This window comes from Stigmatopora nigra, chromosome 4 (genome assembly GCF_051989575.1).
Source record: "Stigmatopora nigra isolate UIUO_SnigA chromosome 4, RoL_Snig_1.1, whole genome shotgun sequence".
NCBI classification, from domain to species: domain Eukaryota; kingdom Metazoa; phylum Chordata; class Actinopteri; order Syngnathiformes; family Syngnathidae; genus Stigmatopora; species Stigmatopora nigra.
This window is the reverse complement of record NC_135511.1, coordinates 8070759-8092669: the sequence shown is the minus strand read 5'-3', so window position 1 is coordinate 8092669 and position 21911 is coordinate 8070759. Positions and strand designations below refer to the sequence as shown.

The window sequence follows — 21911 nt, the reverse complement described above, 5'->3', positions numbered from 1 at the left end:
GTAATGGGTAGTTTTTTGTAGAAAATAAAATAATAAAAAAATAATGATGAACCACACAAACATAATGACAAAAGATGAAAAAAGATGTAGAAATACAGTGCATTGATAGTATCGTTAGTAAAATGTGGGAATTCAAAGAATAGGGACTGAGTATTAACGCACAAATGCACATGCAAACGCACATTTCCTAGAAGATCAACTATTCTTAAAATTGGAAAATATTGAGACTTACCCTCAAAAACTTGGTTTTCACTTCCACATCTGATTTAAATCTCTGCTGAAAAAAAATACTTATTCTTCCTCCCAAATTGTACTTGGACATTGATTTCCTCTTCATATTTGAAAGCCTTTTTTCCTCCTCACAAATGACAAGTGATTGCCTGTCATTTTTAGTCATAAGACTAAAAGAAAGGAACATATTTGCGAGACTTGTGTTTATTGATAAACATCAGAAGTTGTACTCATCACATGATTTGATGAAGAAAGAGTGTGTTCTTTTCAGGGACTCTCTTGTTTTCCGTACAAAACTCCTTTAAACTGTCTGTAAAACATTACAAAGCATCTGAGGGGGAATGTTTTACAATGGTCAAGTCAGGGAATCTAGTTGGCCTTGTACAATTTCAAGCTGTAAGAAAGAAGAGATTGAGTAAGGGGGGACTGACGTGCCATCCACACACGCACACACAAACACGCAGATGTAAACCGACCTTGTTGTAGAACTCAAGCAGCTCCTGGTGGTTAAACTCAACAAATATATTTTCCTGGACCTTGGGAAAGCAGAAGGACACAAGAGAATACAGGCAACAAAAAGTTACTAGAAGTAATACGTCATACATTTGGACAATTTTCTAGAACGTACCATAAAAACCTTCATTTATTACTACTGCTCTCTGGTCAACATGTGCATGCCTCCAACTCACCATCTATCATTGTGTTTGAAAATACACTGACAGCAGAGCTACAACCGCATGTGCTTTCACATCATTTTTGTATGTGAATTTAAAATAACAGCAGGATTAAAATTATTACTTCAAAAAGAGTATAGTTCTTAACCTGAGAGTGGATATATAATGTCTACACATCCCTATCCAAATAAATTAAATAATGAGACCAAGAAAAATTATTTCTGAACATTTTTCATAATATGGCATCAGTTCTGTACATCCAAAAGGCGAAGATTAACAGCAAAGTAACAATACAAAACTGAGTTAATATTGTTGCATATGTATGTAACTGAGATAGATTTGCCTGTTTAAAAATCTACTTTTGGGGAATCTCAAAATAGTGAGTGTATTGCAATCCTCATTTTTTCAAGCTTTTATATATTCATCATGTTTTAATCAATAAGCAAAAACAAATTGGGCAAAATAAAAACCGTACATTTCCTCTGAAGCATTACTGTTTTATCACTCATTTGGTAATTATTATTTTGAGGGTATTCAAGGCACGTGCAGATACCAGGACGCGCGTGGAAAATAAAAATGTAAGGATTGAAGCTAGACATTTTCAAATTTCTTTCCTAAAAGGGTATTGTTTGCCTAAAGCTACTAGGCCTGATTTCCTGAAGACAGTTACGCACTAACATAACCTTCCTTAATGGTGGTAACTAAGGCAGACCATTAGTGAGGTGCCATCATCACACCATATAAACTGAAGAATGAACAAAAAGTCTACAATGTGGGATGTCATAAATCTGTCACAAGCTTTCTTCCTTGTCAAAGGAGCTTTGAAAGGTGACCAATCTAATACAAATTGTAGGATGCTCTCTTGAAGCTAAAGAGCACCCTAAGTATTGTCCATAAAAATAACAAAATGCTGGCCAGAGACCAACACGAATAAAAAATAAAAAGAAATTGCACCATATGACACATTAGTTTTCAGCATTTGTAGTTTGCAAGCCTAGGAACCAAACATGGCTTCTAGGCTTGAAACCCAATGACTGGTTAGGTGGGTGGTAGGGCGCTGGGAGACTGCCTGTCACAGTGAATAAATGGCAGAGATATTAATTAGAAGCAATGTCAAAAGTTCATAAAAGGAGTGTGCATGGGGGAGAAAATGTTATCTCTTTATCAAAGCCCCCAACTCACTCTTGGCTGCACAGCAGAGGGAAAATGTAGGACAAAGTTGAATTAAGCGATTGCAGAGGGAGCGCCGCAAGGACAGTTTGTGTAAGGCTACTTATTAATTTGTTGTGCCGTGGTGTATGACTGGACTTGCAAAAATGAGATTGGTGAGAACACTCGTATTGATGTTTTACAAGAATGATGAAAAGAGGAGAGCCACCAATTTGGGTTAACGGTGTGAAAAAATAAGTGACATGCTGGTCTTACAAAATGTAGTGTACCTACAATGACACGAATAAGATTTGGCACATTTACACAACGTTTGACGATAAGAGTCTGGCTAGACTACTCAGGCACTGCTGGGTGTGTGTATAGACAGCGATGTCTTTGAAAGATACAACGCACACGGGCGTTTGTGTTTGCCTCATCTCGTTTTTCCTCAAGGGTTGGGATTTTGCCAAGGAGGAACGCAACAAGGCAATGACAGATCTAGGCTAACACTAATGGGGATAGGACGCGTCATGCTCATCATCGCAGCCTTCGACTACCAGTTACACACGCACACATCACATGGCATTACACTGACTTGCGTATATATTTTCCAAAGACTTACAACGGTATTATACGAAAGACTTACAGCAGTATTATACGAAAGTCAAACGCACCGACAGACTCGCAGGTGATAATTTGGGATGTATGTAACTCGGGGAAGCCTGGTGGACTTGTGCTTAAAGTGTCTCTTCTACATTTCTGGGGATTTTTTTTCAATGTTCTTCAGTTCTCTCAAGACTCACTCATAAAATCACATTTAGACAATCACTGCTTCACAGAGACTCTGAAATGATAACAATTCAAGTCCCATGTACCTAGACTCGCAACTTGCAGGGGTCTCCAAACTGGAAAATATCATTCCACCCAAAGAAGACTACACCTTTTCACCAATTAGGTGTCTTACAAGGGGAACTAGTTGATTACAATCAGGCGCTGCTTGTTTTAGCAGAAAACCGATTGGTTATTGAGTCTGAGCTGGATCAGTTGGGAAGAAAACCAGGGCCCACAGCGGCCCTTATGGACCATTTTTGAAGATTCCTGCACTGCAAAATCACACGCACAAACAAGAGTGAACTGATCACCACAAATTGCATGATTTGGTGCTTGAGAAATACTTTTTTTTTTTACAAAGAACCATTTAAAATCATTATTAAAATGTAATTGTTTTATTTTTTAATGTAATGCTTTAATGTAAATGGGAAATTCACAATTGGAGAATTTTTTATTGATTTATTGTGCCAACATTGTGCAGCAAACATCCATAGTTTGGAAAAGAATTGTGACATGTTTAGTCTTCCCATGACCTTGTGAGCCTTTACCAGCCTGAAAAGCAGCCTATAAGAGCTGTTGGTGAAAAGACACTGCCAGAAAAAATGGTGCCCTTATCCACAACGCTGTATTAGACATCACAAAATGACAAACACTGAACCTCAAACCGTCAGCCGTTGTCTGAAAGCCTGTCGACAATAACAAATGAGGGCTGTCAAAGCCAAACACTAGAAAGTGTCAATCAAACTCTGTATTTAAAAAGTAGAACCCGCAAGCGTAAACGCTAACTACATCACCTAAATTCCAGGCTTAAAAACCTAATATAAAGAAAAACTTTTTTTTAAACTTCAAATGATGATATTAGTTGACAAAAGTAAGAACAAGGGTTAGCACAGCTCCTTATTTATTTTTACTTAAGAAAATATCTGGGAATAAATTGGCTTTGAACATTCCATTTCGAAAAAAAAGTCTTTATAAGATTATATTTTTGACAGCCTCTTTGATGACTAGCTCTACTTTACAAAAAAAAAGGTGAAACAGTACTGAGAAGCATAGAAAGGAAAGGAAAATCTGCTATACTTCAGGAGAGGTAATTAAATCGTACTTGGTAACAATGGTAAAGAAAAAAAAAAAGATGGACCAAACACATATTTGATGAGATGTGACAAGCTGTATCAATGCACAAAGCTCTTAAGCTCAGAAATACAGCAAAACATAAAAAGTTCTTTTAGTCGTATATATACAATAAATGCTGGAGGCGTTCATTCGCCGCAAACCCTCCCAGTTCATATGGATTAGGCACCTACTAGTAAGCAACAGAGAATGAACGTTTCTCATCACGCATAACACTGAAAGAGCTAGGCTTGAATCCACAACATAATGTAGGGATTTCTCCTTGGCCTATGCCTTGCAAACAAAATGGTTAGTAGAACAAAAAATTAAATCTAATCCATGAGTAACCACAATTAAGCACAAAGTCACACACGCACGCAAACACACAGCTGCAATGACTGACTGCCCATGAACTGCTTCCTGTCACCCTGCACACCGTTTCACAATCACTGCCTGTAGGCTGCACTCAAATGATTGGAGGTCTTTCTTTACGTCAAGGTGGTTCTGCCCCGCTGTACCCACTATTCTTGCCACAATCACAATGAATGAACTCTAGCATAATGTATTCCTTTATTGCTGCAGATTTGCTTCGCCTCATGCATTAAGTGACAGGTTGTTTTAACAAGCCATCATTGAGCTGTCCATCCATAACCCAGCTGTGCACCGCCATTTAGTTAGGCGTTGGCTTTGACTGCATCTACCTCCCATTTCCCCACTGCCTATTCCCACATGAATACAGCGAACCAATTAGTGGAAAAACAGGGCATATGTGTACACGCAGAGGGAAGCAAGAGCACAGAACACAACAAAAAAAAACTAGACGGCAGGTGGATATGTGATGTTCATATTTGCTGCCCGTTGTATGGTGAGACCACATTTGAAAATGGAACCATTTAAATAAACCCTTGAAAACGATCAGATCAATCAGTAAATGATTTCAACGAGAGATGTGTCTTGATTTTCTAATGAACAAAAGCTTGCAATCAGGATCTAAACAAATCACATCCTGCTATTTGTTTGTTGGGTTTACCGCCCCGGGATAAGGCCACCTGTGTCCTGTCTGCGTAGTTAGAGCATGTCCATGGTCAGAGGTCATTTGACTATGCGTCCGCAAAGTATCAGGTCACTTCTCAAATTAAAAACTTCACCATATCCTGTGTTGAGGTGTCATGACTCGATTTTCCACTGAGGTTAACACTACCACATCCGTATCCAGCATCTAACATGACCAATATGAAAATGAATAAATAAATAAATAAAATCAATTCATTTTTCGCACCACTCATCCTTGTCATGGTTGTGGGGTGATGGAGCCTATCATGGCAGGCTTTGAGCAAAAGACAAATTACAGCCTAGACTTGACATAAATAACAAAACATACAATTTAGGAGCAAATGCACTAGAAAACCCTTCTTTACTATTTACTGTTTTCTATAGTTAAAAAATACAATTTGATTTAAAGATTGTTACATTGTAACTATGTTCTTGCAAGATGGCAGAAGTGCTTTTGCATGCGAGTGAGCTCACCATTAATTCCCTCATTATGTTTCCCAGTTAATGAAATAAAAGAACAATAAAGAATCAACAAGTAATGTATTGTCCAAGAAAGTCTGTGCTTGTTTCATTGTGGGTTGTTCATGCTCCATCTTGCATACAACTGGATGTCACTAGGTAGGGTGGAATTTTCACACGCCTTGTTCCCCTGAACCCATTCAGTACAGTACACAGCATGACAGCAGGACACATACAAAGCTAGGAATTGTCTGCACTCACTGAGTTACTCAGGACAAGAAAGGCAGGAAGACAGAAAGCCAAGGATGCAGATACATGCACAGGCTGCCTCCAGGCATGCCTGAACAACACTCCGCATTTTTTTTTCCTCCTGTGGAGTAGTGGCTACATAATTTACCCTTTGTCCTTCATGGTCCATCAGCCGGAGCAAATACAAAGTCGCTATATATTTAACTAACAACTTAACTAATAAACATTTGACTTTTGAAATTAGTTGAAGTCTTTTTTGTTATTATTGACATTTTCAAGCAACCCACAGGACTGGTCAAGCCTAAAAAAAACACCTGATGTTCTATTATGGAAATAAAGTGATTAATTGAGTTTCATGAAAGAAATATATTAACTTCATGAAGTTTATGCAGTCAGGTTTCCTGAAACCGTTCTTTTGATAGCAAATGATGCATATGCATAAGAAATTTCAGATGACAAATAAATTGGTTTGTTGGTTCATTATAAGAGATGAAATATATAGTTTATGAGATATAATAACCACAAAATCTATTCCCAGATTCTTGACATCCGAATTGTTCATTTATGTCCAATATGAAATTGAGGATGGGTTTGTAATATACTGTATCTGTTGTGACATCAGTCCTGGAACTTTTTAATCAGTCCATATTTATACAACAAATATACACTCAGATTGCCCCAAGGGTTTTTTTTCAATGAAACCAGCAACAACTTTGAACTTTCTTGACAAATTCCCAAAGACTTGCTCTCCCTCCATTCACCTTTCCGTCACCCACATGGGAAACCTTCCTCCTTCCGAAGGGAAATTTGACAGCTCGTCAACCACTCTGTCTTCATGTGGTCAAAGTTGAATAAAAACAGAATCCTGGTCATGTCAGACATCTTGTCTGCATGTCCGCAATGCGTCATCTGACAAATGCTCTGGGTGAACATTTGCAAGTGGCTTTACAAGCACCAATCCTCCTTTGATAGTCATAAAAGCTCTTTAGGTCTACTTTCCTACAGAGTTTGCCTACAGAAACTCCAGCACTATGAACTTAATCATTAAACTTTTTTAATAATGTAAAACTTGGCACTTTTTTAATCTTTAATAGGACACTGTGAGACTCGAAATAGTGTCCAATATATTCAGCACTTTTTGATGCTGATCATTACAATTCTGGGACTGATAAAGCTAGTATACGACACTTTAGGAAGGTTTAGAAGAAATTTGATCTGATATGATAACAATGCCGGTCCCAGTGGACAAGTGGTTAGCGCATCCCAAAAACATGCTTGGTAGGCTGATTGGACACTGTAAATTGCCCCTATGTACGAGTGCAAGTGTGATTGGCTGGCCCAAATTCAGTGCCCATAGTTGGCTGAGAAAGGGTCCAGCAACTCCCAAAACCCATGTGAAGATAAGCAGTTCAGAAAATAAATGAAAGATAACTATGCTTTATTTATTGGCCTCATTATTATCCCACTTGAACTGGAGCTCCAATCTGAGTTTGGGCAAGAGAAAAGGGATTTATAATCTAAACCCATTAGTCTATGCCTAGACATAACAAACCCCCCTCAAACTAAGATAAACAAATACCATATAATTTATCATATGTAATATCAGGCAAATTGCTTTCTTCACCAACCTTTGCACTGATGGCCGGCCTTGAAAATGTGCAACAAAACCCTCCCCTAAATTGTTAAATACAAGTGGAACCTTTAAGGCGGTTTCTGTCAAGGCTCAGGCCTGTTTTCATCATCATGAAGTCTCAGCCCCAGCAATAAATTGAATGTGAGCTGCAAAGTGCAAGACATTTTTTAAACTCCCACTAGTTTTACACAGCCTTGAATTCAAGGCAATTGGTTAATCCAAAAACCTACACAGATATACTATCAGAAGTTTCATTTTCGCTCATGTGCTTACAACGCAAAAAAAATGTTATCTATTCTTAAAAAGCAACCTACCAGTATTCATACTACAAATCAGTTTTTCCAATCCCATGAAAATCCGAGAAAAGGCACGTCCCTTGTGAACTCAATGTACGGCGTGTACTTTTGAATAATGGGATGATTCCATTTTTCCAGGGACGGTTGGTAACACTAGCCACGACCCACCATCATTGCTTTATCCCAGGTTTGCTAAGATGTGCTTGAGAACACAAAACCATCACACCTTGGACTTCAAGGTATTGTCCGATTTACCTCATTCATTTGCAATTTTTAGATAAATTTAAATAAAAAACGTTGTAGGAAGTGCATAAAGGCACGTTGATGCTCTTCAAATTTCTCAGTCAAAGCAGGAGACGTTTTATAGGAATATAAAAAGGTTTAAGAGGCATGTGATCTTAGTCCACTTTGTACTTGGTAAACAAAACGAAATTCTGCGTGCACTACTGACCAGGAACAAAGAGCTCTAAAGAAATCATGCCATTTACTATCTGAACCAAGTTGCGTTTGTAAAGTGTAGCTACTACCTCGCAAGATAACATCATGTTGCAATTGAACCAGATACTCGCTGATCAAAACAATGGTGTTCGTTCATTAAAAAGTGGGGGAAGGGAGGATGGATTCACAAATCTTGGGATTCAATTTAAACAGTCCATCCTAGTAAATCAGACGATTTATTACTAGTGCCCTGCATTATGCTTGACTTGGGTCACCTGCCCTCTATGACCAACAACCTCTCCAAGATTCTTAATTTATGAGCACAAGCAACATTCTGAATTTTAAAAAGAACAGTGCAAAGCCTATCCCCGCGCTCATCATTACCATGTTTGTTTATCTACCGCTTCATCCCTTGGAGGAACTCCACGGCCTTGTTAAAGTGGGAGCGGAAAACTTTAAAAGTGGAAATAAGGCATACATTTCAGTCGAGTCCCAGACCGATGCATGATACAAAGTTATTTCCATAATGGTTGCTTAACAGGCGCTAGCCAGCGGAGTGAGGGGCGCGTCGGCCTCATTAAGGCACCCGCTCAGGAACAGATTAGCGTGTCATTAACATACAGAGAGAAGAAGGGGGGAAAAACACTCTCCATTTCACAGTCTAAAATACTGGCAAAGGAAAGTGTTAAAGATAAGTGGTGGGAATATGATGAACTCATTCCCAAAAAAAAAATAATGTACAGCGTAAAATTAGCAAGTAATTCATTCTGATTGTCTTGGATCATAAATATGCTGGACAGACTTCCACATGCCTCAGTCTTCATTCTCTGTGCTCACTTCCGTGTCCAGCTAAACAGACTCGAGGGCTACAGCATCTTCACCAAAACTTGTGGTAATATTAAATTGAGACTGGCTTATGATGCAAAAGGAGATTTCCCCACTGTCAGTTCACTTACTGGTGAACAAGGCCCAGCAGGGTAGATGAAAACCACAGTTCAATATTTAATAGAAAGACTTATGTTAGGTATACTTCTGGAAAAAAGTACCAACCAAGTTAGGATTCAATCAAAGTTGAGGAAAAAGGAGGCAATTCAATTTTGTCTTGGGAATAGTGAATTTGTAAGCAGTAAGGAAAAATGTATGTAACTATCCAGCTCTCTAATTAGTTATCATTCATCAAAACTACTACATAAAATGAATACCAAAAAACACCTGACAGTTATTTAAGCCAGTGCCTGATTAGAAAATCTATTTTGTCCATAAAAGAAGCTAGAATTTCCTCTATGTTCAGCTTCTCACATCAAATTGAGACAAAACAAAACAGTTGTATATAAAATCTGAAAGTACAGTATATATCAATTTACCATGCTCAATCATTACATAGGCCTGCGGTAAAAAAAATCATGTGCATCTATTTCAGGTTTTTTGCTAAAATATAACACTGATTTCATTTTACTTGACATTGTAACACGGCAAGAATTTAATTTGGTGTTTACATGTGCATTACTATATATCAGAGAGCTCGGGATGAATATTCAGTTCAACTGGTTTATAGGATGTCTCATTTTAACCTATTCTCTTCATTTTCTACTGTATCTGCTAATAAATTCTATTGCTACAAAATAGATCACATTAAATCATTCTTTATGCACAGTCTAACATTATGAAGCAGATATCACACTTTGCCATCCCGATGAGTGATGGTTACATAAAGGTTGGCTGGGTTATCAACTCCACAATGCATGGCTCAGACACTATACAGAGGAATGAAAAATCCTCAATTTCACAGGAAAGAATATCAGTGAGAAGTTGATCTTAATTATGCAACATTAACTAACTAGAAGTCTTTTTCACCTTCAGTTTGCTCACCTCGATGTAGCCTAGCCTTTCATCTGGAGGACGAGGCCAGAAATTAAATTAGTGATGAAGACATGTCCAGGGCTCAACCTGACTGTGTGTTTTTCCTAATGGTAGCCCAAGTTAACAAGAGTTCGCCTTATCAAACACTAGATTCACAAGTCCACGTACTGCAAAGACTAGAGGAACACTTGTTAAGTGGCAGTGGTGTACTGACAGACTGGCAGATGGACTTTAATAACAAATGACCCGTACAGAAAGGTCCACTGCTTGCAGGAATAACACAACACTGAACACTGAGTCGCAGAATAATGAGCTCTAACTGGACTGTGGGGTTCTTTTGCACGTGAAAGCGCCACTGCTGCTCAGCCTGCATTCTCTTTTAGGTGTCGGCCCTGGAGCTCCAAAGTGAACTCAAAACAGCAAGGGCTCACACTAATTTGTATCAATAACGTGCAATGATATCACATTGTCACCTTTTTTAGGTCTCCGGAAGCTATGTTGAATGTGCATTTTTTTCTGAAATGAAAAATTATTTGGTGCAGATACTGCTGTTACCCAGAGGATGGGTGGTTGCAGTCAACCCTACCGAGGGCTAAGAAAATGAAAGAAATGGTAATCTTGATTAAATCTAAAGGTCAGATAGCCTTATTTAGCTGAAAGTATAGAAACTATTTTCTGAAATCCAAATTAAAACGGAATAATGTACTTCAAATGCACATTATTTAATGGTCTGAAGTTCTTCCCAACATCAAAATAGAACGTGTCAAAATGCAACCAAAGCAAAGGGGGATGTAGAATTCGATGGCATCACTTTGATATTGCTAGCATAGAGCAAAATATTAATTACATTTATCTGAAACAAGTCACATTACAAATAAAGTAGATGTCAAATTTAAACAAGTCCAATAGATGCACAATGTGCATGTTAAAAAAGCAATTCCTTCCAGGAATAACATTCAGGCTCAGAGCATAGATGTAATTCATCACAGTCTGGTAGCTTAGATTCTGTTTCCTTCTTTCAACATCTTACTGAAGGGGAAAAAAGCTATGATATCTTAGATTGTACTTTATCCTTGAAGTGTGAAAAAGTAAACAGAGAGTGATAGGGATGAAGAAGCTTCAGGTGTCATCCATACTCCACTATTATTATGTTGTCTTTCATGACCAAATCAAAAACAAACCACTTTTCAAAATAACGTCGTCACTGTAGACCTTTAAACTGCTTCTCACCCTGATCCTTCCACCATCCATCAACCCCTGTTTTTAGGAACACCCATTCTCAACATATAAACATACCATTAGCCATGCGTCATATCCTGGTTTCATATTAAAACAATTATACAATTGTTACACCAGCATTTAGTTAAAGTGTTCATATTTAAATTAGTGCATATTTTTGAAAAAATGATCATGAAGACTACGAACTATGAATATGTTCAGGAAATTTAGGATTTGGTTTTCACTCATTGGGTGACGGAATACTGGTTTCTGGAGATGGCAGATGAAACTAAAATTTGATTAAATCACAGAATGTAGCACTTTGGAACACATGCATGTTCTTTTTAAAAGTTTGCCTTTCTTTTAAATTCAAGATGACTCAGAAAATTAAGGCAGTTCGAGGTCATGAGCATACTCTGCAGAAGGAAGCTCATCAGGCTTAGAAGAGGAAAATGTCTGTGAAAGGCTTTCTCATGTTTTATGTGAAGGTGGTGTGCCATCTCTCTCAAAAATTGATAACTTCTTTCGACTTAAGTGCCTCAGCGGAAATGTAGTTCCATATTGAACTTTGACATCATATTGAAGAAATAAGTGAGGGGCCATTACTGGAAGGCACCGTTTAACAAGTCAAAGGCATAAACTATATATATTGTGATTTATGAGGAAAAATATCACTTCATGTTGGAGCCATCTAATTTGAGATATTCTAGACCAGGGGTCAGAGAAAGGAAATATGGAAAAGGGACTGCATTGGTGATCTCGAAAACAAGAGTCGGTGACCACTCTTTTAGTGTTTGTAAAGTGGGCAGAAACAACAAGAATTGGACGTTTGAAGTGGCACCATAGTACCAAATCCTCCTTATTGACTGGTTTGCACAGGTAGCTCACATTTTGTATAAAAAGGTTATGCAGAATACTAGATATGTGAGGTATGTAATCTGAAAAGAACATTGTAACATCTTTTGCAGAAGTAAAGTAAACAGTTTTCAGAATGAGCCAAGCACGAATTTTCTAGCATTTATTTTATTTGACATTTACTGTACTATTTTTTTTAATATATTTTCCCAACCAACTTTATTTTTCTTTTCATGTGGCCTAATGCAACGTTTACTTTAATGTGCTTTTATGTGAGCAAAAAAAACATTTTTTTTGGAGTGTGCGCTGGTGGGTTAGAGACCCTAGGGATTTGTAGCATGGATCCCCAAGAGATCCGAGCAACATCACTGAAAGAAAGTGAGTCAACGAAACGGCCACTGGCAAGAATGAAAAATGCCGTTAGACAGATTTAACTAAATTTCAAACCCATCAACAAAGATTAACCCTTAAAACCAGATTGTGCGTAATTGTCTTCACTTTGAGGGCTTCCCTATCCCAGCTGTGACTAAAAGGATTGTAAGGATTTTTAATGTAATGGCAGAGAAAGAAAGTGTATGGTTTGGAGCAACGCCCAATGAGAGGATGAGTTTTATTTTTAACCTCCTCTTCAGCCCATCTACACCTTCCTCCAGTCTTCCTGCTCCCAGGCCTATCTTTTTGTTCCGCTCTCTATGTGTCTTTTTAGCAGCATTAGAGTCTGGGTGTCTTATCGAGGCTTCCCAGGTCTACAGCAAGGCTGCGGAGAGGGTACACTGTAAACCCCACTCCCTGCTATCAGCCCTCTGGCAGTCACAATGAGGCCAACACGCATATCCAAGCATACAAAATCAAACGCCAGCACACATTCCAGTTTTTAAGCCTCATGCAAAAGTCAACTTGAGAGTGGAGTCGATTTCCAACAAAGCCTCTGTTAGTATTTAAACTCTGCTGAACAATACTTTCTCAAAACTGTCACAAAGAAATAGGTCTAATATGTTTACACTGGGCGCAGTTTGCAAGATATCAGTTTTTTTCCAAATAAAGGTTACATAAAATCCAACCAATCAATTTTGCTGCATATGCTCAAAAGTAAGGAATAAATGAAGAATGATGCACATTTCCAGTTTTTTTTTTCCTCAGTGGCATTTATCACTTCAGAAAAAGGTTGAATGAAAAAATTCTGATAGTGCTTATCACTTTAAAGCAGTTAATAATGGACAATGTGGCATGAGTCATGTTAGGAGACAAATATGGCCCAGACAAAGAGAAGGTTACAGACAAAGCAAAGGGGGACAAAACATGTAAAGACATGCAAGATTTCGACAAGCTAAGGGTCTGTAGGTGTGATAACCACATTGGCTTTCGTCACTAAGATCATTTTACCTTCATCTCCAAGGCAACAAACAAATAGTCTAGAAGAAACTATTTACACATTTTAGAATAGTAGATTGCAGATTGGAGAAAAATCTTAACCCTTACATTAATACATTTAGTAAAGCTTTAGTTAGGTACATTTTAATCACTGCTTGCTGTACCTGACTTACATGTCTTGTGAGATGGACCGATGTCATGCATTGCAGTGGGCGATTTGATTTTTCAACTTTTGTGCATGTTACAAGCTGTAATTTTTAATACTATTTGGTTTTAATTAAGAATTGTGTGACGTCAGCAGCATTTGATTTGATAAATTCCAAGTTATTTACGAAAAGAAGAAGACTAAAAATCAAAGCTTGGTACTGGAAGCAGATTATCTCCACAGGCTACACTTTTTGTTGTATTTAATCAGATTAGAAAACATGATTTCTTTTTCATCCATTTTCAAGACGCCCACATAATCTTTAGTTCCTACATTACAAAAATTTGGGTATATGTGAATTGAAATCCAAAAGGCTTGTGTATTTGTATCTAGCAAAACGCTAATGAAAGGATGGCACTGAAATTACCTGTGGGATGCATGGTTCCACATCTCGGCTGAGGTGTTTGAGACAATTTTACATTATCACATGGCACTAAATCCTACAAATGTGAAGGCGAACGACGCCCACTTGGCCAAGTGGGAACTGACGCTTCTACCACAGAACAATAAGGATTATTTCTCCACGCCCACTACCACTGACGCCTTCTGTCCTAACTGACAAGCTGTCATTTTATACCATTGTACTGTGTACAGTTTCCAAATAGGGAAAACATGTTGATTTGTGTAAGAGAATAGCAAAGATCATACAGTCTAATCTGTGCCATTGGCCATCATTTATATCAAACCATTTCAATTGAAGGCAAGAATCCAGAGATGAGAGAATTTCAAAAGCTTAGTACGAAAACCACAACCCTAATGCACTGCTTACACGCTGAACAATCCATTTAATTTGCTAATCAAGAACACCGTATTTAAAACGAAAATAAATTTGCCCATCAAGGACTCGAGACAGTACTAAGTCACAGCTGGAGGGCAAAACATTGTACTTTTTACAACAGTGCGTGTGTATGGGAGGAGTGTTATTAGCAGAAGGTCAGTGTGACTTTATCAACATGCCTTATAAATAATTTACAACTACGAAAGAATTAGACTTTGTAATTAAATCGCTCCGTGGAACTGTGAGTGTATTTGCATGTTTATACGTGTGTGTGCATCACACGCCTATGTCTCTACAAGCTTGAGCATTTGTATAATCTCTAATTAGCAAGTGAAAAACGGTGGCTAAGAAAGTGTAGTATTATTCAGATCTGGGGACTGTGTAAGACAGTATGTTTCTGAAACTCACTGAGAAGTGATGTGTGGAGTAGACAGCCTAAACCCAAATGTGGGGAAACCAGGAGTGGAAAAAAATCTAACAACTAAAATAGCAAAACACGAAGAATGTAGTACACGTGTTTAATTTGTGTTTGAGTGGCTGGTACCAACAATTGTTGGAACTCATCATCCATGTCCTTCCATGAAGAAACACGTTCCCCACAATCCCATTTGGAAAAAAAATGACTTAACCTCAAACAGCACGTGGCATTTGGCCCCTTTGCTAATGACATTTAGGCATCACCAAGAGGGGCTTGCATGTCACTCCAATTAGAAGAAACACGCCTTTGTAGGGGAAGCTGCTACACACAAACCTTTACTCCACCCTGCGTATTTGGTGGTGAATTATTAAAAAGGGCAAAGTCTGAGCACCTTGATGAAGCTGGCACATTCAGCTGTCTAAATGGCTGAAATGACATAGCCCCAGGAAAATGTGGGTGGGTGTTAAGGGCAATGCTATATTGGCAAATTGGAGCACAGCTGATTTGATAGCTCTTTCTCATAGATGTGGTCACTCAAGGCTACTGATGCAACAGGGGCTCTGATTGGTAAAGTAATCTACTATTTCTTACATACATATATTAAGGTTTGAGTTATACAGGTTGGTCTAATGAAAAACATGGTTCCTGTTCTCGAAATAGAAGTAGAAGCAGTTTAAATCAGTATCAGAGTTTGCTGCCTAGTGTTTGAATTTCAAAAATTATGAGTTATACAAATTCAATTTTCATTTGGATGTTAAAATAAATACAGCATTACAGCAAAATGAAAACTTGAAAAACCTCAAAGGACAGCTAAATGGGAATGAGTCAAAGAACTAAAGCAATGCAATACTCATAAATATTTGCACACTAGCATCTCAAGCATACGCCAGTGTTGACAGCTGATGACATAATAATGGCATCAGTTACCCCTCTGCCAAGCTTCTGAGACCCATGACACACCTATTCATTGTCTCGCAGATTAAAAGGCCAAATCATCAAAAGAGGAGCTTGTCATTTTGATAAGATCTCACCTTGTGGTTTAACACTCTCATTCTATTATTCATAGGAGACAAGGAAAGTTTTTTCAAGAGCTTATAGACCATGGCCAAATGTTTTTTTTTTGTCATTGGGTAGCACTGATTGAACATCAATGAAAGAAAAAAATGAAAGAAATAACTGAACTTGTCAAATACATAAGATTCAACTGACATCGGTTTTAACGATGGGAAGGACACACACTGAACATATACAGCTCTCTATGTTTATAGAATATTAATAATAAAAGTAATACTCTTGCTTGGGTAAAGATTTTGACCACAATAACCCACCTCGGTAGTAGATATGTCAATGCTGCTAAAGGAAGAAAAAACATAGGTTTGCAGACGAAACAACAACACAAATGAATGTAACGAGTTTCTTGTCAAGATGATGCCTGATGAAACTACAAGAGGAAAGCATTATTTTTCCTTTTTCCCCAAGTAAGCCATCTTTCATTGTTTTCCTGCCGTTTTGTCCAAATCTGTCAACTCTCAGCTAATCTCCAACTGGCCTCGCAAACCATCAAGGCATCTACACCTGCTAGAGGGAGGCATTGATTCAGGCTTTGAAAGTAGGAGCTTTGATGCAGCAACATTCTCCTCCTCCAACGTCTACCTTCCTCTGTTACAACTATCTTGTCGAGGAATCCCTGGCAGAAACTCAACTTAAAATAAACAATTGGCACCCACGCGTTGACCTTGTGTTAACGTACGCACTTTATTTTCCTGGGTTTGCATTCTGTGTACTGGCTGTCAAATACAAGAGAAGACAAACAAGATTTTGGGTTTTTTGACCCTTTGTTTCCAGAATCGGTTTCAAACATGGTTCATATTTGTATGGTAGCACCTCTATGATTATACACATCATCTTCCAGGACCTTGCTCCCACTTTGATTTAAAAAAAACAAAAAGTTTCTTAGTCAATACCAAAAAAAATACAAATGGGGCCACTCCTTGCTATTCAAAAGGCAAAAGTAAAAGTATCCTTGCCTCAAACTGTAAAATTCCTAAACAACTGAGACCTACCTATAAAAGAACATTTTTTATTGTCTATAGATGACAAAAATGTCACCAAAGCACTTGAAACAAAAAGGATCATAAAAGAACACACACTGGTATTCTCTTTGGATGATTTACTTACTGAAGTTTGCAACAAGGCAAAGAAGACTCAAGAAAACATAAAATCCTTGTAAGTAGACAACAATAAATCTAGGTCACAGTAGATAAATTACAGTACAAATTAGTTCAATTATTCACTGCATATATTTATATACACATGTATATATGTGTATATATAGATATGTATATAAGTGTATATATACGTATGTATATATATACACATATATACACATATATGCAGTGAGTAATTGAACTAATTTGTACTGTAATCCTTCTACTAACTAACTCTTCCTCGGCTGCAACACCCAAAATGTCAGATCATCCTATTGATCAAGAAAATAGAGAGAGCAATAGTAACAGAATACCACACTAAATAATTGAGTATTTTTACATTGATTTTGTGAGTGTTTAGCGGCATATATTGGCTGGAAATCTTAGTCCATTTATACGAAGTGAGTGGCATTCAAATTTCAAATGAGCTCTAATTTTTGATGAAAGCCATCCATCGACCAAGCACAAATGTTTTATAATCTAAACATTCCATTTGGGATATAATATATACTCGATTAGAATCATCTTCATCATCTGTTACTTCATACATTTATAATAAGAATTTGGTCAGAACTGGACTGCCAGCTGGTTTCCTTTCTTTGCTATGTTGACAATGATGGAGCTGATAAGGACCATGTCTATTATTAGCACAGTAATAGAAGGCAGAGGTTGTGGGGATGTGACAATGGAGATGATAACAAAATGCCTATTCATCTGTTCCTATATCATTACGGAATCAGTCGCCGTGCATGGTTTGGTCAAAGTCCTATCTAATGGTCTCAGAATATTACTTCCGCCACATAGAGCGGAACCCGCCATTATTCAATTTGTACAGGCATTTAAAAAAAAGAAAAACAGCATCATTACCATTAAGAAAGTACCTATGATGTCCCTGCTCTACAAATCTCCAGTAAGAGAGGTGATCCAGGGTTGAGCTTACCGACTGAAAAACTCTCCTATCACGGTTTGGGCAGGACAAAAGCAAAACATATGACGTGTACTATCAGAAAATGCACCTGGCCGGTTTTCCTGTCTACGTTATTATCATCACCCCTGAACTATACTTTTGAACAGGCTCCAGATTTAACACCTGGGGACATTATGGGCGAGAGCCACAACAAAAAAGCCTCTCGAGACTGTCAACTGAAAACATATGCTGTTGTTTTTAACGGCAGTAGAGCAGCTGACACAGCACAAAAATCCTAAAAAGAAAAGCGAGGGTAGTAGAAGAAGCAATGATATATAATAAATAAGTAATGTATAAATACTTTGAGATTGTATATTGTTTGTTTAAGTAAAACAGATAACAGGACTTTCTACTTCTTACTTTGTCAAGATAGGTTTGTTACTTCAGCCTGACACGATGAAAAAAAAGATATGATTGAGATTTGAAAGTCCTGAATATGAATCAGCACCAGATTTTATTTTATCTTTCTATAAACTTCAATCCACAGTTACGTATAGTCTTTTCAGCCTATGGAAAAGTTACCTTGTAATGTAACCAAATTATGATGCCAAGTGTTGAATTATTTGCTCTATTTTAGTACAATTAAACATGCATCCTGATGAAGGTGCATTCAATTTTGAGGCCACAGAAGAATTACACATTCCTTGCCATTTGAATTTCTTAGGCCGACTTTTAAAACCACAATAAGTGAACATCATCTCATTCTCTAAGACAAAGTACAACTCTTGTTTAAGATAGCATTGTTGTGACGAATATGCAGTCTTCAGTTTGACTGCCCTGCCACAGGATGTCATATTGAGCAACTGTCACGCTCTATAATTAATTGAGCCAACTTTAAATAAAAAATCATAAACTGTTCAGCTCACATCAAACAAGCTACATGGGGACTGACAACGGGAATCAAATCTTCAGACAAAACATTGAGCTACTAAGAGTTTTTCATACTTTGATGGTACAAATGAGAAAACAAAGTGACGGGCAAGCTGACAGCTACATAAGAAACAAGCCAGATTCCCTTTTCTGTCTTGATGGCTTTCCTCTGACCCACATTATCATCAAACAGAAGGGATGAGGTAAACAAGCTTGAAAAGAACTCTGTATATACCTGTTACCACTTGATGTTTGTATCGGTAGATCATCCACAAAGGAAAATTAGATTATCTCTCATGTGTACTGTAGCTATAATGATAATGTTGTGCTTCACGTAAACACATGGGGATATTTGATTCCAGTGTTGACATGCTATCCGCACGTTATGAGGCTTTCACAAGGCCTGCTGTCACTGTCAAAAGCCTTCTTGAGGCCTCAATTTCGACATTTCCTCTATTGATTAATTAATAGCCCCATTAACAATTCATTCATTGTTAATGAAAGATGATATATGTGACACAAACAACTATTGGCATGGGCTTTTATCTCCCAGTGCAACGTGCAAACCGAAAAGTAGGTTCAGTATTGCTACTACTGCTTTTGGTTATCCAGTTAAATAATTAACAACTAAATAATATGCAAAAACAATACTTTATGTTGCTGGAAAGTAGTTCAGCGATCAGTGTTGGGTATAAGGCATTACTTCGTAACTAGTTACTCTAAAAAATTACTTTTTCTCATAACGAGAAGTATAATGTATTACTCCTCTGAAAATAGTAATAATATCGGAACATTTGAATGGAACAGTGATTGGTTGGGATCTAGTAAATGTTATCATTTACCATCATTGATTGAGGATATCATTTATTTTATCATATATTTTTTGATTACATGTAAGCAACAATTCCTTGTTTAGCAGTCACCAAATGGCAATACTTGAATCAAAATTCCCCAAAGATTGAGAGTGGACTCGCCAAAAAGTACCTATTGAAACGACCACCGCAAGTAACCAAAAAGATATGGTCTAATTAGGTTCTAAACTTAGATTTAATTCCAAAGGATCCTTGTGTGCCACAATTACAGCACTACTGAGAGTCAATTTCTAATACCTAGCAACAGTTGAAACAGACAGGATTTGCCAAAACTTTGTGGCAGTTACTAAAAACACTGTTGACCTTCTGAATCTGTTTTCTACTATGTGACTAAAAAACAGTCTGAAAAAGCTACATCAAGCATTCATCTTGTTAATGTGAGTTGGGTGACTTAAAAGAAAGCAGAATCTAGCCAGCAAGCGTTGCCTTACCCCTAACTAGTCATTGGTGCGCCAGGTTCTCACATAAGTGCCACTTAAGGCCTTCAGTCGGGGTCTGCATCTTCAAGAAGTAAGCATTTTAAATATATTTGCTTGGCACATGGTTGGAGTGGGCTGAACCTGACGGTGTCATGGGCAACTGAGATGTGAGAGCATGCAAAGACATTGTGGCTACACTACACGAGTAACGGCTGCTATTCACAGCTAAGGCCCATTTTTTCCCCCTCACTATGTAGACGAGCTCGAACATCGCCAAGGCAGCCGGCCTATGCCCCTAAGGTATGTAGACACTGGGGCTCTCATATACAAGAAAGAATTTAAGAGTAAGGGCTGGAGGAGGAGCGCCTCGACATTTTGTCGCAATGTAATTCTTTTCCCATTTTATCTTTACGACTGTCCTTGAGATTCAAACAGCATTTCTTAACAGCATTTGATTGATAATGATGACGGTTGATGAATTTTGTTTTTAGATTAAGGAACATGCCCTTTCATATTACAATTTAGAAGTTTTTTTAAAGCTTTCTCTTTTCAGAATAATACTTGGTATGGTCATTTTTTTATTTTTGTTATTGTTGAAGGTAAGATCATTCATAAAAAAATATCCACCAGGTCATGTGTAGGGCATAGACAGGCTGTAGAACCCATTGGGATGCAGAGGCAAATTAAATACAGACAAATTAAATCTCTACTTACTGTTACTGCAATGTGGTTTTATCTGGGTGCTCTAGTTTTCTCCTACATCCCCTTGAATGTGTTTTTTTATATCTTCTTTCAAACAGAAGAGTTAATATTTACCATAAATGTTGTTGTTTTTCCCCTTCATCCTTTGCACTACAATGAGTCAGCTGGGATACGCTATTTCTTATTGATACTACCCTCATGAGGACAAGCAGTAGATAATTAGGATGAATGCTTTGTAGCGATGTGTCACATTCAGGGCCATAATAGTTAGAATTGATAAAATGAGCCAAAATAAGTTGTTGAATCTGCATATGCAACATATTTTGATGTACTATCTAGACGATTATCATCAAAGAGTTCGCAAGGGGTTCAAGAAGCCATTGGTGGCAATTGTGCTGATTCACAGAGAGATGTATCTTCTCATCATAAATTTTATGTTTGAGGACCACTATTTATGACCACGAGTTCAAAAGGAAAGTCCCTTAGTTTGATTTTTTTATTATTTTTATAACGGCAACTGATTTGATCAATATGTTATGTCAAGTCTTTGAGAAGGAGGAGTGCTCTCAAACTGTTCGGATACAGATAAATTGAAGCTAATGGGTGTGGTTTTACTCGCTTTCATTATTATTAATAACATTCTAATTATAAAATGTGGTATTATTATATTCCGGAAGGGGGTTTGAAATGCACACTTGATTTCAATGACGTCAAGTGTCCCTGAGTCTTTCGGTGAAAAGAACAGATTTGATCCGTGATTTGGCTCCATGCCTCTGCAATCAGAGCACCTTGTTTTAGCTGAAGCTGATTTCTCACCCCTGCATAGTTCAGCCAAGAGCCAGGCTACCTATTCTAAAATAAACTCCAATGAATAGAGAAAACGGTAATGCGAGACAGAGAAAAAGAGACACACAGAGGAAAAAATTGAGTCTTGAGCACTCTCTTATCATCGCTACGGGGTTTGGCAAAACGACACCATCTTTTTAGGGGATTAATGATAACTTGACAAAGCAAATGTAGACAATGCAGGCAGAATAGATATAAAA

At 37.7% G+C, this 21911-nt stretch overlaps 1 protein-coding gene across 1 annotated transcript in view; it reads right to left on the bottom strand.

The window, feature by feature from the left end:
* Positions 1 to 419: 419 nt before the first annotated feature.
* Positions 420 to 21911, bottom strand: part of commd10 (COMM domain containing 10) — a 29402-nt gene continuing 7910 nt past the window's right edge. Inside the window, exons 7-8 of the mRNA XM_077715290.1 lie at positions 708 to 767; positions 420 to 625 (exon numbers count right to left, since the gene is read on the bottom strand). Of these exons, the coding sequence (XP_077571416.1) occupies positions 587 to 625; positions 708 to 767 (99 nt within the window). The 3' untranslated portion in view covers positions 420 to 586. The remainder of the gene's footprint in view (positions 626 to 707; positions 768 to 21911) is intronic.